The sequence below is a fragment of the Grampus griseus genome, assembly GCF_964374135.1.
Source record: "Grampus griseus genome assembly, chromosome: 8".
Lineage (NCBI taxonomy): Eukaryota > Metazoa > Chordata > Mammalia > Artiodactyla > Delphinidae > Grampus > Grampus griseus.
Window position 1 is genome coordinate 38,834,580 of NC_139002.1, and position 18,045 is coordinate 38,852,624.

Here is an 18,045-nt window from a genome sequence, read left to right on the forward strand (position 1 = left end):
TAACTCCGTATGGTTTCCTTAACACTAGGTTGTTCATTATTGTCCTTAGATTTTGAGGATGACATGATTATAACATCTGATGTCTCCCGATATATCGAAGACCCTGGTTTTGGGTATGAAGACTTTGCCAGACGAGGAGAGGAGCATTTGCCAACATTCCGAGCTCAGGTAGGAGATGCCTTTAATTCAGAGAAACTGGAGAAGAGATACTCTCATTTTAATTGTGAAATGTTGAAATGTAAATAAATTGACTTCTAAATAAATTAATAGAGCATTTCGATAGAATCTGTAACTATCTTTATTTAACCTAGTTTTTGGCCTTGTCTAATTTGATGTCCCAGGTGATGGATTATTATTTCAACATTAACCCCCTTAGAAGGCAAAAGGAAACTGCTTTATTCAGTCACTTGCATTATTACATGATAGTTGTTTAATGTCTTTTTTGGAGAGGGCAGGGAGGAAATTGAGTGATATGTTCACATTTATAATAAAAAGGCATTTTGTAATAAAATCATATACATCAGTAGTTACGGGCTTAAGGACCAGCCCCTCCCCAGCCCTAGAAAAGAGCCATAGTAGTGATGTGGTTCATAAAAAGAGAATGAGTGTGAATAAAGACAGACTCCTCCATGCTTGCTTCATATGATCTGCTAACCATCCGTGTCACTGAGTAGGTTTAGTCACATAGGAATATTCCAAGGTCTTCTGGGGTCCTTCCAAATGATGGCATAGTTTGCATAGTACTTGACGACAGGAGGTAACCAGAGTTCATCACCAGTGTGCCGAACCCTGGACCCACCGAGGAGACAGCACAGCACTCCCATCTACAAACTGATGTGAAGCATTCTTGGTAAAGCTGCAAACTTGGAATTAGTGAAAGAATTACGGACTTTGAAATATCTCCACTTACTTGCTTCAGTAGTTACACTTAAAAACATAGACTTTAAATGGAGAGTGACCATTTTGTAATTGGAGATACATTTTATGTTTTTAGGACTATACCTGGGAAAATCATGGGTTCTCCCTGGTGAACAGACTTTATTCTGACATTGGACATCTTCTTGATGAGAAGTTCCGCATGGTCTACAATCTCACGTATAACACTATGGCCACCCATGAGGATGTTGACACAACCATGCTGCGCAGAGCTTTATTTAACTATGTTCACTGTATGTTCGGAATCAGGTATGGTCATCATGGAGACAGTTTTATATGTTTCTAAGTGAAAATTCTGGCATGCATCTTACTTCTATCCCATTGAGAAGTATATGCTTCTGGGGAGAAAATATTACATGTGGACTTCTGATTTTTAAAAATTAATTCTGTCTTATAGAAAAGCATTTTTCTTTGTTTAGCTGTTACAAATCTTAACATGCATATATAACTATAGTAGTTAGAATCTACTAAGAAGGGAAAAGAATATCAGTAATCATTGGGGATAGGAGAGAATCACTCAATTTGAGAAACCTTACTGGACGAACTGGACATTTAAAAATGTATATATTATGTCCCTTTAGATGGGACATGTGCTGGGACAAGAAGTGCTGGTTGGTTGGTTGGTTGGTTAGTTTTTGGAGGAATGGTAATTAAGGTATAAATAAAACTAGGGTAGAGTCCTCCCTCATAAAGCTCACATAAGAACACTGAAACGGGGCTTCCCTGGTGGCACAGTGGTTGAGAGTCTGCCTGCCGATGCATGGGACACGGGTTCGTGCCCCGGTCCGGGAGGATCCCACATGCCGCGGGGCGGCTGGGCCCGTGAGCCATGGCCGCTGAGGCTGTGCGTCCGGAGCCTGTGCTCCGCGACGGGAGAGGCCACAGCAGTGAGAGGCCCACATATCGCAAAAAAAAAAAAAAAAAAAAAAGAACACTGAAACGAAACTGTAAGTCAATATAAATTAGTGGTCTCTAAATTTAGAAAATTAGAATTGAGAGGACAGGGAGTCAATGAGTGAACGAGACTGAATGGTCTAATCAGGAAAGCTCTTTTGGAGAACATCCTTTTTGAGCTGGGTTTTGAAGACTTTTATGGAGAGGGATTTGCAGAAGGAGAAAATCCCCTTCAGTCAACTGAATGAATACATTCAGTTGACTGAAGAAAATCCTCATTCAGTCAACTGAATGGATACATTCAGTCGACTCTATACTATATCCTTTCTGATATAGTATCAGAAAGCCTTTATGGAATGGAATTAAAATTCTATTTGTTAAGCAACGTGGTTTCTATAACTTTTTAAAAGATCCCAAATTTCCTGAAAAATCAACTAATAATGAAATAGTCCACCTAAAGGACACTATTACAATGGTAAATAATAAATCTGCTATTTGCCCATTTACCATTCTAGAAAGAATCATCACACTTTAAAACAGATATTATACCAACCTAATTAAGAAAAATAAACACTAATAGATTTTAATTCAGTTGCAATAAATATTTATTATGTTCAAGACAATAAATAACAAATATTATGGTGATTATTTTTCTCTGTTGGATTCTACTAAATAAAGTTTATATAAAATCCTGGAGGCTTTTTTTTTTTTTTAAACTAAGCGTTATGTTTGGGTTAGAAAGTAACAGAAAATATAGAAGAGAAATCCCACAAGCTCCCACTACTACATTTACCCTTGTATCTGCCTCTGTGCCTGTTTGCTCTTTCTTCTCTCATATTGTGGATGAACTGTCTATACTCCTATGCTCTTGGGCATAGAATCCCATCTCCTCTCATCTTCAGAAGATCCCTGTTCTAGCAATTCTCCCTTCTCCCTTCTGCATAATCAACTTTACTCTCTTAATCAGATCTTTCCCATCAGTATATAAACATGCTATTATTTCTCTCATCATCTCAAAAAAACAAAAATCCTTTCTTCATCCTTCTATTCCCTCTGGCTATTGCCTCATGTTTCTGCTCCCATGCACAGCAAATCTCTTTGAAAAAGCTTTGTGTGTCTACTGTCACCATTTTCTCATCTCCCACTCTCTTGTGAACCGACTGCAGTATCAGGCTTTTACTCCTGTTATGTCAACAGAGCTGCTCTTACTGAGGTTGTCCGTGACCTCTGCATAGCTCCTTGCCATGGTCAGTTCTCAGTAGCATCTTCTTTGACTAGTCAGTAGCATTGGACGCAATTGATTATCCTCTCTTCCTTGAAATGGGAAGCCCTAGACTCCTGCCTTAGGGCTCAAATGTCAGCATCTCAGAGAAGCCTTCCTGCCCGCTCTATCTAAAATCACAATTCCCCTCCCGGCCTCCAGTTGCATTTTATCTCCATAGCAGTTATCACTATCTGATACATTGTATGGTTTTCTTTTTCATTTCTTTCTTTTTTCTCCAGTAGAATTTAAATTCCACAGGTCCAGTGATTTTTGTCTATTTTGTTCATTTGTGTATCACCAGTGCCTAGGGGGGAGTAACATGGCACATAATAGACACTCAGTAACTATTTGTTAGGTGAATTAACGAATGAGCGTTTGGTATTTAATTACTAGATAATTATTGTGTCTTGGTATAATTTTAGAAATCAGAAATTTTGATTCTGTCATTCTAAAGCTTGTTGTCATATTGCTTATAGGTATGATGACTATGATTATGGAGAAGTTAATCAATTACTTGAACGAAGCCTGAAGGTTTACATTAAGACAGTGACCTGCTATCCTGAGAGGACTACCAAGCGCATGTATGATAGTTACTGGCGTCAGTTCAAACACTCAGAAAAGGTGTGTTTCATGACTAAACCTTTTATCGTAGACAAATATTCAATATAAGAAGTCATGATTATGAAAAAATTATACATGAAAATATTAATAAATTAGCTCCATCAAAGAAATGGAAGTGGCATTATCTGGCCATCTGTTTTTCTTTCCGTGATTTTAAATTAGGGTTTATTAACTAAATTTTGGTTCTGTGTTTTGTCCAGTGTGCTGTATAAAGTAAAAGTTTAGCATTGGCCTTTGAAAGATTGGATCTGAATATTGATATTTTAAAAGGACATTTGGGAAACTGTCCACCATCCTACTAGTAAAAATCAAACCTTCAGAGATGTTGTGCGAGCTATAATTGTACATTATTGTATGCCCAGAAGGCATACCCATTTAGAGATTCCTTCACTCTAGCCATTACAGTTAACCTCTTAGAACAAGGGTGTCTCACTCCAATTTGGTAATTTGGTATTTTGACAATATAATGGATTTGGATCTTTGAGCCAAATATGTTATTATATGAGGATATTTCTTTGGATTGAAATATATAGGAATCCTTATTTAAGACCTAATAAATGTTAAGGATCTTTACCAATATACTAGTACAGTATAAGTATGGCTATAAATCCTAGGTCTTTGACCTTAAAGGCCACGAATCTTCCATTTATATCACAGTTTCTAAGCTTGAGAGTAAGAAAACCTTTTCAGGGTCCTAATATTCACTCAATAACCATATGACTTAGATAAAGAATGTTATGACCTCAATCCCTAGCAGACCTTCTTGAAGTCTTAGAGCCGATTACACATCATATAAATACCCATTTGCCTCCAGCATCTCTCCGAGATGGATCGCTATGCTCTGCTTATATGTTTGCATTAGATTTTCTCCCTTTACTAGGTGGTATCTAGAAATTCTCCTTACTCATCAAGAGAATAGATCCAACAATACATCTAACCTATAGAAAGATACCAAAATAATCTAAATATATCACAACATATTTCTTTGTAAACATTCTGAAAATATGTGGGTACATAATTTAACCTATCGGATGAACTGTATCCCCCCCAAAAAAGTTAGGTGCTTGTTCACAGCTGTATCTGAAAGACTCTAGGCAAGCTGTGCATATCTAAGTACCAGACACTAATTCCAAACTGCTTTAAACGTCACATTTTCACTTTAATATCTCCCAAGTACAGGCATACCTCAAAGATATTATGGGTTTGGTTCCAGACCACTGCACTAAAGTGAATATCACAATAAAGGGAGTCACATGAATTTTTGATTTCCCAGTGCATATAAAAGTTATGTTTACACTATATTGTAGTCTATTAAGTGTATAATAGCATTATGTCTTAAAAAACAGTGTACATACCTTAATTAAAAAAATACTTTATCACTAAAAAGTGCTAACCATCATTTGAACCTTCAGTGAGTCATAATCTTTTTGCTGGTGGAGGGTTTGAAATGTTGTGAGGATTCCCAAATGTGACACAGAGACACAAAGTGAGCAAACGCTGTTGGAAAAATGATGCCGATAGACTTGCTTGACGCAGGGTTGCGACAAACCTTCAGTTTGTAAAAAACACAGTACCTGTAAGGTGCCATAAAGCAAAGCACGATAAAACGAGGTATGCCTGCAAATCGTAAGCAATGTTTTTAAAAGCTTTCCAAGGAATAAGCATAGGCTATAAGAAATGTGGGGCTGAGTTTTAGCCATATAAACTTTTACAACTGGAAGAAAGTATAATTTGTAGGAAAATTGTGATTTGTAAAAATCAGTTTTATTTTATAACCCAAAAGAGTGACTGGCTTTACATAACATCGATCCTAACAAAATTATTGGACTTTTTAAGACTTTAGGGGTCATTTTTACTGCTCACTTTTTTTTATAAACACAGTTTTCTTATGAGTATTACATCACGTACCCGCATAAATATGCCCAGGCATGTGTGTTTGTACATGTGTCTGTAATACCCATGAAAAACATTTGTGAATGTCTGATATATGAAAAAAAAATTAAGGTTTTTTCAGTTGTTTATGATGGTCACTAAATTGGTAACACTTTCATTTTCTAGGTTCACGTAAATTTACTTCTAATGGAAGCACGGATGCAAGCTGAGCTTCTCTATGCTCTTCGTGCCATAACTCGGCATTTGACCTGAAGCATCATCCAGGGAAAATGTCATATATGTGTAAAGACCTTTTCACATAGGCTATACATCAGAAGCTGTTTGTGATGTAGCATCAAACATTATTCAATTCTCTAGTGTCAAAGTTTTAGCCGTTTTTTTGGGGGCGGCTGTAATGTGCAATGATGTATTTTCTTTTTCTTGATGCTTAACATGACTAACAATTGCAAAAATAATACTGAGGAGCACTACTTGGCATTGTTTATAGTTGGGTTTTTGGATACTGATCATAAGTCATGAACCTGGTTTGTTAATGCTTAACTTCAGTGCTTTGGGGTTTGTGTGTATGTGTATTTTTGTTCTTTCCTTTTTTTTTTTTTTTAAATATGGAAAAGCGCTTACAATCTGCTCAAGCAATTGTTTTTCAGATATCGGAATTCAGCAATGAATGACCTCCTCTGGCCATTCTAGAATTTTAATGTTGTGTCCTAAATCTGGTGGAGGAGAAGCATGCGCTGTTGAACTAAGCTGCTCACAGGACACTCATCTGTGTCCCCAGGAGATTATTTGTCAGGCACTGTTTATTTTTTTATTTGTTTATTTGTTTGTTTTTTTTTACTGCTATTGGCGATAACATGAAATGTGATACAGCCATTGTCCATAATTTAATGTGAAATTGATCATGATGAATTCTATAGCATGCTACTGAAATGCCAAATTCAGCTAGTTTCTTTCTCTTCTGAAACAGAAGTTTCCGTTTTCCATATCAGATGTATATATTAAAAGTGGAATTATGCACAATCCTTTCTATCACTGACAGTAATCCTCAGTCATCAGAAATAATCAGTGCTTGCAGGGCTACTTACAGTTCACTTAGTTGGCACATATAAACATGTACCCACATAAGACTGACCAAAAATTTTCTTTGCACATTTTTCTTTTCTCATAGTGTTTTCTATATTGCAGTAAGCGGAGGAAGGTTATAATATACCTATATTTTTTCCTGTTAGGCTTTTAGAACTTATTTTCCATGGTTTTTCTTATGATAGGTTAAACAGTTTATTATTCAAAGGTAAAAATTGTGTTTCTATGCATTAATGTGATTGAACGACAACAACAAAAGAGTGCAATATGTTAAAAAAAAAAAAATACTCAACAGACTTTCCCCCTACTATGTCACTGCAGAAGTGTCCTTTTAACACAGAGCCATAAAGAAATTTGGTTCAGATTTCTTTATCGCCCAAGGCTTTTGCCTTCCTGGGGTTGAACAATGTTCCTTTCATAATGCCAAAGCATCCCCTTCCCCAGAAAAATCTCTTTGGACAACTGGTTAAAAAAAGATCTCAAGTCTTAAGGGAAGAAAAAGCATCCCAAAAGTCACATTTTTGCATTGGTTTATGTTGCTTGATTAGATTATCTTCACAGAGCACAACATTATGTGTTTATAGCTTTAATTTATATTATGTTAATGAACCAGTGAAGTGCCTAAAGAGATGCTTACAGCTATCCAGTAGGACACAACTGCACTGCTTAAACACTTTTTGGTTAACTAAGGGTGACTTGAATTTTACACAAACATGCTAATTGTTTTAAAACAGATCCATTTTTTCATAGTGAATAAGATAGTTAAAATTTTCCGTTAGAGTTCCCACAAAGATTTCATTTTAGACTTACTTGTTATCTAGGACTTACTTTTTTTCTCTCATGAAAGAATTGTGGACTAGTGTTCTGTTCAGTCATTTTCCCCTTCCATTTATCATCCTTTTCTGGTACGATCCATTAGGTTGCTTTCTTTTAGGCTTTGTTCTAGATAAGAAAATAGAAAGATGACTGTAAACCTATGAATATGAGATAGTTCTGCATTTTTAGATTCCAGGATTTTGTTTGAAATCTTCCACGTGAGGAAAAAAATTGCTAATTTTTCTTAAGACAGGGTGGTTTATTTAAAGAGATTATTCAAAGAACTCATGTCAGATCTAGTCTGTTTTGTTTATTGTGTATACCATATGTTGATTTTATGCCATATCACATTATATAGATATGTGTTAAATACAAAGAAAGTCTTTAGGGGAATGGCAAAATACGAATGACAACATGCATGTCCATTTGACTTCCCCAGTTTTAGAACTTTCAAGTTGAGGATATCCTTTACTCTTGACTTTTTTTTTTTTTTTTTTTTAACTAGAATTCTTTCAGTTAATATCCCTATGTTTTTGTGCAGGTGACCTGTATTACAGGATAAAAAATGATTTTTATATATTGAAAAGGAGGAGAAATTCTCACAGAACACCATATGAGCTTTAGACCAAAAGGGGAAACAAGGTTTAAGTAACTAAAATGGCCACTTAGTTTTTGTTTTTTGTGTTCCCCCCAACCCCCGGAAATGTAGGTAGTTGGAGTTGGGTTATGGAAATCTTAGTGCCTTTACTAGATCTCTTTCCTAGCAAGGTTTCGTATTAGCTCAGCATTGATCTGTCTCATCACTAATCAGGAAAATCAGTTGACTTGGAACTATAAACAAAGACAAAACAATATATTTATGAACCTCACTGAATCAGCCTAGAAAAGTTGACTCTGAAGGTGCCAAAGCACCTGCCGAGATGCAGCGCGCACAGCCTTCCAGGTTGTGAAATCCATTGTACAGCGAGTTTGCTGTGAACTTCAGCTAATGCAAACTTGAAATTCTGATGCGGTTTTCCAGGGTGGTATTTTTTCAGAGTATTGAATTTACTATGTAGTAATTTATAGTATAGCTTTTTATATTAAAATGTGATATTTTTAAAAGAGATATCTGGTTCAATTGGTGTATTGATGTGACTATACGATCTGCTAACCCACCCCTTGGGCTCGCATTGTGCCAAACTGAGATGTGCAGGTGTGCGTGAGAAAAGCACACGTGAATGGGAAGCCTCTAACTCCGTTGCTTATTATTTTCAAAATAGTCTAATGATCCACTGCTGTATATGCTTGGTGGATAGCCGTTTACTTTTGAATTTCAAATTTTCCCACTTCCAGTTATAACTCTCAATTTCTCAGATCACCTTAGGAAAATCCAGCTACTCTCCTCTCTGAAAGTAAATCTTGAACCCGACCCCTTGACTGCGGGAGTGGCCAGGCAGGTGCCTCCTTGGGAGCCTTTTGATGAGGCTTCCTCAGATGGACTTGTGATAATTAGAGGAAAACAGGCTTTTGAGACGGGACAACTTATTATTTCTTCACCTTTTTGAGCTAAGGATACTATCTCAGTCTCAGGAAGAATCTTTGTCCCATTTGGGGTACTTTTTAAATAAAGAATGGCTAGTGTGGAATCTGGGGCATGGCCTTGGCCTCTAATTATGACTTTAAACTCAAATAATATTGACAGAGCAACACAGGACTGTCTTAGAACAGAAAACTCGATGTCAGCTTTATATCAGAATCATATTTGAACCAGAGCCCCTATTTTAATTGTATTATAAAGTCCCTTAAATTGGGATTGACCTATATACACTAACTAATATGTATACAATAGATAACTAATGAGAACCTGCTGTATAGCACAGGGAACTCTACTTCATTTCGCTGTACAGTAGAAACTAACACAACATTGTAAAACAAATATACACCAATACAAAATAATTAATTAATTAAGTCCCTTAAAGATTTTAAATGCTTCTAACAGCTAGTTAACATTATTCCTGAGCAACTTTTTTTCCCACCTTATAGAGTTTTTAAATCCAAAATCTTAGATTTTTATGCCACAGCAAAATGAAATTATCACGAACAATTAAAGATCTGTACTTAAAAATAGTTCACCACTTTCATGCAGAGCGCATGCATATATGATGGTAAGATTCTTTTAAACACTAAGGACAATTCGTGAGGGAAAAAAAAATTTCAGTGCATATTATAAAAATGATTTGCACTGTGCTAGTAAAATGAGGTTTTTGTTTTGTTTTATGTTGTGTTTTAAAGACAATTCTAAATCATTCCTCTGGAAAGCAAGACCTTAAACTCTTCTCTTTATCTAAGGGGACTTTTCTTCTTTTATGCAAATAGACGGTCTTGCATGAAGCGAAAATTATGCAACAATAATGTTATATAAATAGTAGAGGAAATTTGCTAATAGTATAATTCAACAGTAAACTGAAAGGTATATGGCTCCTCTATTCAGATCGAGTTTTAAGTTACCTAATTTTATAGTCAGAACCTATTCTAGGTGGCCATAATCATAAACTGTGTTTCCCGATTATATCCCTCTGGAGACTGAGAATCAAATAATCTTTCCTTAAAACAGTACTGTAACACGAATGTATTCATCTCAGTCAACAGAACTTCAGTGCCCCCTGTATGTGGGGCTTACTTCCATGCTAATTTGGCTTTGTTAGTAGTATCCGCTCAGGTGAGACCTAGAACAAAAATATCTGGGGTGAAATGGATCATAGAGGTAGAGGTACCTGTCAAGGCAGAAACCTGTGAGGAAGGAAGAATCTTTCAAAGAACACATGGACCATAATTCTAAGAGCGTGGCTGCCGTCAGCATCACACACCTAATCTAAAGGAGCACTTCCTATTGTGGGAGCTTCTGCCTACATTCAGCCCGTCCTTTCCTGCCTGCTTTCTCTTCCTCCAAGTGCCTCGACCTCTACCACGCTCGCTCTCTTCCCCTCCCCTCAGCCCATCTTGGTCTGAGCGCCTTTTCACAATCCAAACGAAACATCACCAGCCACCTGCTGATCGTCACCAGCACTTACTTTTCCCAGTTACTTCTTCTCCATCCGTGAGGAATACGACTTGTCCCAACTCCCTCGAAATCCCTCTACCATCTAGCTATATTTTGGCTAACCTTTGCCCTGGACACCCTCCCAGATCTAATGCAGCACCACGTGTAATCTCGTCCATCCCATACTGTTCTACCCTTTCCCAGCTGCCAAAATATCTTGCTCTCCTCTACCTCATCCCCAAAGAGCCTATAAACTCAGAGTATCCAACCTTTTCATGGATTCACTCTCCGTTGTTCAGTAATACTACTTCCATATTTTAAATAAATCATAGAAGATTTTTGCCTTCTATCAAAGTAGGAATCTTTATATTTATACATGATACAGAAATTGAACTATTTCTACCATGCAGAATTTAGCATTTAGCAGGATTTTAAAGTGATTGAATTGCCATCTTAACCTGGATCTATATTTGGTTAGTCCAAGTTATTTGAATGTAAAGTGAAAATTCTCCAACAATCCAGATTGATCTGTAACCTATCAATGGAACAGGAAGTTTCTGGCATACAAATGGGTGGTGTTTCAGACATTTGTTTTATTGGTGTCATTTGGGCCTTGAAACACATTTCCAATAGAAGGACATATGATAAAGCATGTTTAGGTGGTCCCACTGGATCACAGAAGACCATTTGATTTATAATATAGATAAAATACCATAAAATTGGCTACATAATGGTTTGATTAAGCTTCCCTAGGTTAGACTAAGCTTCTAACCCCTATTCCTACCCTATTCTCATGCGGGAAAATGAGCTACGGGATGAAAAGGGAATGCACTGCCTTCGTAGTCCTTACAACCATGGCTGCACTTCCGGTATATCTAGACAGTATCATTAAGGAACAGGAAACGCACAGAAGGGGAAGAAGCATCAGTTCTTCCTCTCTGGCCAGTGCCTGCTCAGTGTGGTCCATAGATGAACACTGTCAGGCTTCTGACGTGGGGCGTGTTTATCTATAGACCTAAAGACAAACCCCCCTTGTTTGAAAGTACAGATTATTATGATCTACAGTGGTATTTGGATGGCCTTCCACGCCCGTTCATGAACAACCCAACCTGATAACAGAGTCTAGTCGATTCCTTTAAGGGCCCAGAAATGAATAGATGCCTAGTTAAGAAATGAGCCTTGAATGATGGAGACTGAAAGGATGGTTTTTATTAAATCATATGTCATGAAGTGTTCATTCTAGCTTTAATTACGACTGCACCACCATGAAGTCCAGAGTTGAAAAAAGAAGGAATATGGGGGCGGTGGGCGGGGGGATGCCTATCTGATTCTTTTCAATGCTTGTGGAAATCTTTGAAATAAGAAAATGCATACTATAAAATAGCCATTAGAACAAACACCCCATTTTACAGCTCATAGGACAGCATCAAATGTTAGTAAGTCTAAATATGATCAATGTAATTTTTGGTATATAAATTTGCTAAAACAGTCTATTTTCTTGCACCCCTCAGTTTAACCTCTTAAAAATGAATGTATAATTTTAACAGAAAGAATATCAAAAGGAGAGACACTCTCTAGTCTTTAATGTTAAAATATTGTTTATGAATGCTGATTAGCTTAAGTATTCATTATGACACTTACTGAATGGAACTGATCATACGTCTCTTTCTTGAGTTAGTCCTTACAGATTGTCAGCTGACTCCCAAATCTGGTAAGGAAGGATCAAAAGGTAGGATAAAGGAAATGTATCAGTTGGGTAGCCAAGAAATTTCCTTCGTAATGTTGAGACTGTTTTCTCCTTTCTGAATTTCACTGGTTCGCTAAAATAAAGGGTAAGCATTAAATGGTACCCTTGTTCATCAAGGAAAGAAAGTCATCCCAACTCTATATCTACTGCAGATAATTTCCTTTACATCCATATATCTTCCCTGGAAAGAAAATGCAATTTTTCCCTTCCTCTTTCTCCTCACGTTTACTGTTTTCAATCCGATAAGATAGACACAGAAAGCAAACCACAAGCCAGTTTGGCATCTTCTCCATGCTAATAGAATACTCACAGCCACATGCACAGTTGGAGCAAGGTTACAAAGAACCTTGTCAGGTCAACTTGGAACATGGCCTTGCTACTGGGATTAGCCCCTTCAAACCTGAAAATAACTTTCCTGGTCATGGAAGAACTGGATGTATCCTTTAGCTTAAGAAATAGGATTTGAACTTGAAATCTCTTTTTTTTTTTTTAACCTGATTTTGCAGAGCAGCTACATCATGAATGTATATATTAAGACTTTGTAGCTGAATTGCACATGAAATCAGATTGCCAACTTCTTATCTTTCAATTTTAGACATCATTTTATCCTTAAGTTGTGAGTGATATATGTAGCATGCTGTGAAACGTCTGTTATAGTTCTTTAATTCATCAGTATTAATACAGAATTATCTTTTGCGTTCCTTGGTACTTTTTATTCCATGTAATCAGAAGCTGTGATGTTTTGCCTTTGTAGTCCTGTGCTTTGTTACTGTAATTTTTTTTTTACGAAGCACGTGACTTTGGACTAACGTGAGGCGGATGACGTGATCTTTAAGACTGCTATATATCTATCAGTCTCTTACTATATAAGGTTTTCAATTAGAATAAGCTTTTATCAAATAGATCATTGATGCAATTTAGGACTCACACAATTTTCAGTGTCAAATGGCGGTCATACATTTATAGTTTCAATTCTGAAAATAGCAAACTTGCTAAACAGCCACTTTAAACTTGTTCTGGCAAATCAGACCCTGCTGTAGATATAGTCTAAGTTAGTTAACCATATAAGGCTTTTCAACTATTATGCCCTCCACATAAGTCAGCAGTTAAGAAGATTATAGAACCCATGAAAGCTTTTTGTGTGTATAACTAGGTTTTATTTTTCTTATGTTGCTGATTCTACAGTTCTGACTAAAGCTGACCTGAATGGATCAGTTTTTGTGTAATATTCTAGTGCTTTAATGCCTCTTTTTTTTTCCTTTTTTTTTTTTTTTTGGAGGGATGGGTAATATTATTTGAACAGATGCAGAAGGAACTGTTGGTGAGTCAAGGCAAACACATTTGAAATAAAGGAACTGTGTATTAACATGTTAACAATTCATAACTGCACTTTTTATGACATTTTGAAAATCTATTTATAGGTACAGAACAATGGGTTTTGTTAAACTGTATCACATTTATACTTGCAGAAATTTATTTCATTGTTATTAGTAGGAATTTTATTGGTTCAATAAAATTGGCAAAACTGAACACTGTTTGCTTTTATATATATATTTAAATTAATATTGGAGTAGCATTCTTGCCTAGGTTTGTTTCTGCTTAAATTACTGGACATGCATTCTGAAAGACATCAGCATTGTAAGAGTCATTTTTTCCCCCTTATTTCTTCCTGACCCAGTTTTCTTGTGATATTTCTTACAGTCACTTGATACTGCATTAATAGAATACTGCAATAGTGTAAGTTGTGCAAAACGTACAGTTATTGTTACCTTTGAAAATGTCCATTGTGATCTCAGCAATAGGCAAATTAGTTTCACTATTATCTCTTATTAACCAAAAATAGTAAGGTAGAATGAGGAAAGGGGCATTGAACCTGGGGTCAGAGCTTGAATTCAAAGCTCGTTTTTCACATTCTACTAGCTTTGTGACCTTAAGGAATTTGATCTCTAGGAACGTCGATTTCTGTCCCACAATCTGAGGGGGATAATGCCTTCTTGAGATGGTTGTTTGAGATTAGGTGAAGTGTAATAATATATTTGAAATATGCAGTACAGTGATGACTCTGAGTGAATAAATGAGAAAGCCCAGAGAATACTCTTGTTGCTAACTGAAATAAAGAGTTAGGAAGGAGAATTTGGGGGGAGGGGGGTTTATACATGTGTAATGTGAGGTGACAGTAAGACTCCCAAGTAGAAATGTAAAATAGTCTTTGGGAAAGTTATAGAGGATGTGCAAAGCCTTTTGTGCAAGGTATTCCAAGGAGAGCCCTTTTTACTTCTCTTAGCTCGCTGATTACATAAAAATTCACAGCAAAGGCAAGAACTCTCCCTTTGTGCCATGTGTCCAGCTGTACTGGGAGATCAGCAAAAACCAGCTTCTTGCTAATTAGAGTCTGCCTTTTTCAATAATATGCAACCTCTGGGAGAGATAAAGGACAGGACACATCAGACCAAACTCAGCCAACAGCTAAGTTTCCACTTCTCCCCCAGTTCAAACTCCAGCTTTTTGACCCTAGCTCCCTAGGAATTGATTAATAACTTTGAGCCATTTTTAAAAGTAAAATGAAACTCCTTGTTTATGTGTGTATTTGATCTTTTCACATATATGATCTCATTTAATCCTCATAATAACTTTGTAAAGAAAGGATGACATTTTACAGAAGAGGAACTGAGTCTTGAGAGCTTTGCCCAAGAGTTGGCACTTAGAATCAGCACAGTGGGAATTTGAACTCTGTCTTTCTGATGCCACTTTTATACTAAACTTCACTACCTTAATTCAGCCTAAGTTTCTTAGGTTAATGATATAAATGACTATGCTCTCAACAGGACATTTTAACTGAAAAATAAAAGGATAGTCCGTGCTCCAAACAAGAGGTTAGATAACTTACCTCTCTGGCTAACTTGCAACTTTTTTTAAATTTTAAAAAACAGATTTTTTTTCCCTCCAGTCCTGAATGGGCCTTACGATTTAAAAGACGCTCCCCGAGGGAGAGGTTCCCAGACCAATATATAAAAGCAGGACTTGTCAATTTAAAGGGCAGAAGTCTCTCCAAAGAGAACAATAAGCCTGATCCTAAAGAAGACTCAGGAAAGCTTACAACCGTGTTACTTTTTTATTTTTAGGACCATTCTGTGTGGTGGAAGTTACCAATGCAAAGTCATAGTTTCTAATGTATTTAATTTTCTTCTCCCATAATCTCACGTACTTGAGATGTTTCAAAACACAGGTGGGCCCAAATCTTTCCATAGAACTCTTTTTTAAATATATAAACTTACTTTATTTATTTTGGCTGCGCTGGGTCTTCGTTGCTATACACAGGCTTTCTGTAGCTGCAGCGAGCGGGTCTACTCTTTGTTGCAGAGCACGGGCTCTAGGCACGCAGACTTCAGTAGTTGTGGCACGCGGGCTTCAGTAGTTGTGGCTCGTGGGCTCTAGAGCCCAGGCTCAGTAGTTGTGGCGCACGGGCTTCATGCTCTGTGGCATGTGGGATCTTCCCAGACCAGGGATCGAACCTGTGTCCCCTGCGTTGGCAGGCGGATTCTTAACCACTGAGCCACCAGGGAAGTCCCTCTTCTTTTTTTTTTTTTTTTTTTTTTTAATTCATCCATAGAACTCTTTAAAAGGAGTTTGAGACAAGAATTCTTAATACTCGCTCTTACACTGGCCTGCTTCTAAAATAAACATAAACAAACCCTTCATCTTCACATCAAGAGGAAACTCAGGAAGAGTCTCCTGGATACAGTACTTTCACCGCCCACTGACTGTCTCCTTTATTTGTTGAGGCAGCGGCGCCAGCCACTCCACACACACCAGCTGCTTCACACATCAACCACTTTACCGTGGCACATCGCTAACTCCCTCCTGCCCTGTGCTGTGGCCACCAGCTCCGCTCAGGCTGGGGCCAGGTTTTCCCAGAGACAGTGGGAAAGCACCTCTTAGGTCTGGCTTCCTGCCCCGGGGCTGCTCTGAGTGCTTGTGGCAGGGTGCCAGATGGACCTGCCTCGACACTGATCGTGCACAACCACAAGTGAAGGGAGTTAACAGTTAACCCCTGAGCAGTGACTAACTAGAGACAAGGGATGAGTGTTTCCTTCTTTCCATCTCCCAGGTTGCAGTTCAGAGACTCAGAGGGCCTGGTGGAATCGAATACCAGTCTACTCTTTCCTCCTTTTCCTATTTCACTCCCCCGGTCCTCCACTCCGGCCACTTGATCTCAAAGAAACCTTGTTCTCGGGCCTTGCTTCCTGGAAGTCCACACCAAGATAAGGCAGGGCAGTGCAGTGCTGGGGTTTATCAAGCAGGTCCTAGAATAAATTCAAATCTCAACTCCACCATCGGGAACTATCTGGACTTGAACAAACTACCTGATCTTGTGGTTCCTCCGTTTCCTCATCTGTAAATACAGATAACAGTAATGACAAAGAAGACATAGCCCTTGTCGTTAAGAAGGGGGAAGTGTGGGTAAGAAGAGGGTAAAAAAGGCAACATCAGACAGCATAGGAAAGAAGATAATAGCTTGTAATGTGGGGTCGTAAAAAGAGCCATCATTTATCAAGTTATCATGTGTCCTATCTAAACGTTAGAAACTTTAAATACATTATTTTATTATAGCCCCCCTGCAAGCAGGTATTATCCCCATTTTAGAGAGTTAAAAAGAACCTTCCTTCCGAGGTAATGAGCATTAAGCTAAAATACCTTTGTTTAGCTCACAGGAAACATCCTGACCAGGTCCACCTGTGAATGACTGCAGGGAGGAAGAAATTAACACATCTCCTCCGGAGGCTGATGGGAGCCAGGACGTGTTTGACTTTACTCCCTCCCCTTTTAGTATAAGAGGAGTCTGAATTCTAACTCAGGCAAGATGGTTCTTTAGGCCACGAGTCCACCATCTTCTCGGTCTGCTGGCTTTCCGAATAAAGTCGTTATTCCTTGCCTCAACAACTCGTCTCTCGATTATTGGCCTGTCGTGCGGCGAGCAGCACGAGCTTAGACTCAGTAACCAGATGCCAAATAAAGAGGAGAGTCGTGCATTTTTGTCTGCTGTTAACAGTGATGGCTTTTAAAACAGTGAATATTGAAACAGGCACTTCTAGAATTGCTACGATTTGGACTTGCAGAGATTGAGGAACTACATGTTTAGGCAAGGAGGTCGGAGGGAGCAAAAGCCTGCTGCAACATGCAGTGCACGTGTGCGGGACCTACATTAGAAGATGAATTTGGAAATTGTAATTTGGTCAGATGTGCAGGGTCTGAAAGGTCAGGCTAAAGGACTTGTATTTATTCATTTGGAAAAGGAGATGAAAGCCATTTTCAATGGGTCTTTAGCACAGGATGGATGTGTCCCACTTTAAAACAATAGCATCTCCTTGGCAACCAGAGCCCAACTAGAATTTCAGGGCAGCATGGAAACAGGATCTGCAAGGTAACTGTGATGCCTTCTTTGGGACGTTTTCTGAATATCTTGAATAATTTCCTGAATACTTTTGCACATCCCCCTGGATGATGTACTCCAGGCCATGACTGGTAAAGCTTAACATACTCGAAGCAGACAGTTGCCATACAAGGCCTTACCTTCCCACCTACGTGCGCAGAGGCTCCTTTGATGCCCAGGACCAGTGTGAGACCCTTCAGAACTTGGTGCCTTCTAGCCATGCGATACCTAAACGGATAACGATTAAGTGATGGATGTGGTAGATTATTTGTATAAATGGTACCATTTGATGTCCTCCCTGGACCCACACGCTTTGGAATGTGACTTTACAGCTTATC

General features: G+C 38.0%; 1 protein-coding gene across 1 annotated transcript in view; it reads left to right on the forward strand.

Annotated features, from left to right (window-relative positions):
• SESN3 (sestrin 3) overlaps window positions 1-13,806 on the forward strand; it is a 74,367-nt gene extending 60,561 nt beyond the window's left edge. Inside the window, exons 7-10 of the mRNA XM_082661033.1 lie at window positions 50-168; window positions 995-1,185; window positions 3,571-3,715; window positions 5,774-13,806. Of these exons, the coding sequence (XP_082517159.1) occupies window positions 50-168; window positions 995-1,185; window positions 3,571-3,715; window positions 5,774-5,860 (542 nt within the window). The 3' untranslated portion in view covers window positions 5,861-13,806. The remainder of the gene's footprint in view (window positions 1-49; window positions 169-994; window positions 1,186-3,570; window positions 3,716-5,773) is intronic.
• The last annotated feature ends 4,239 nt before the right edge of the window (window positions 13,807-18,045 follow it).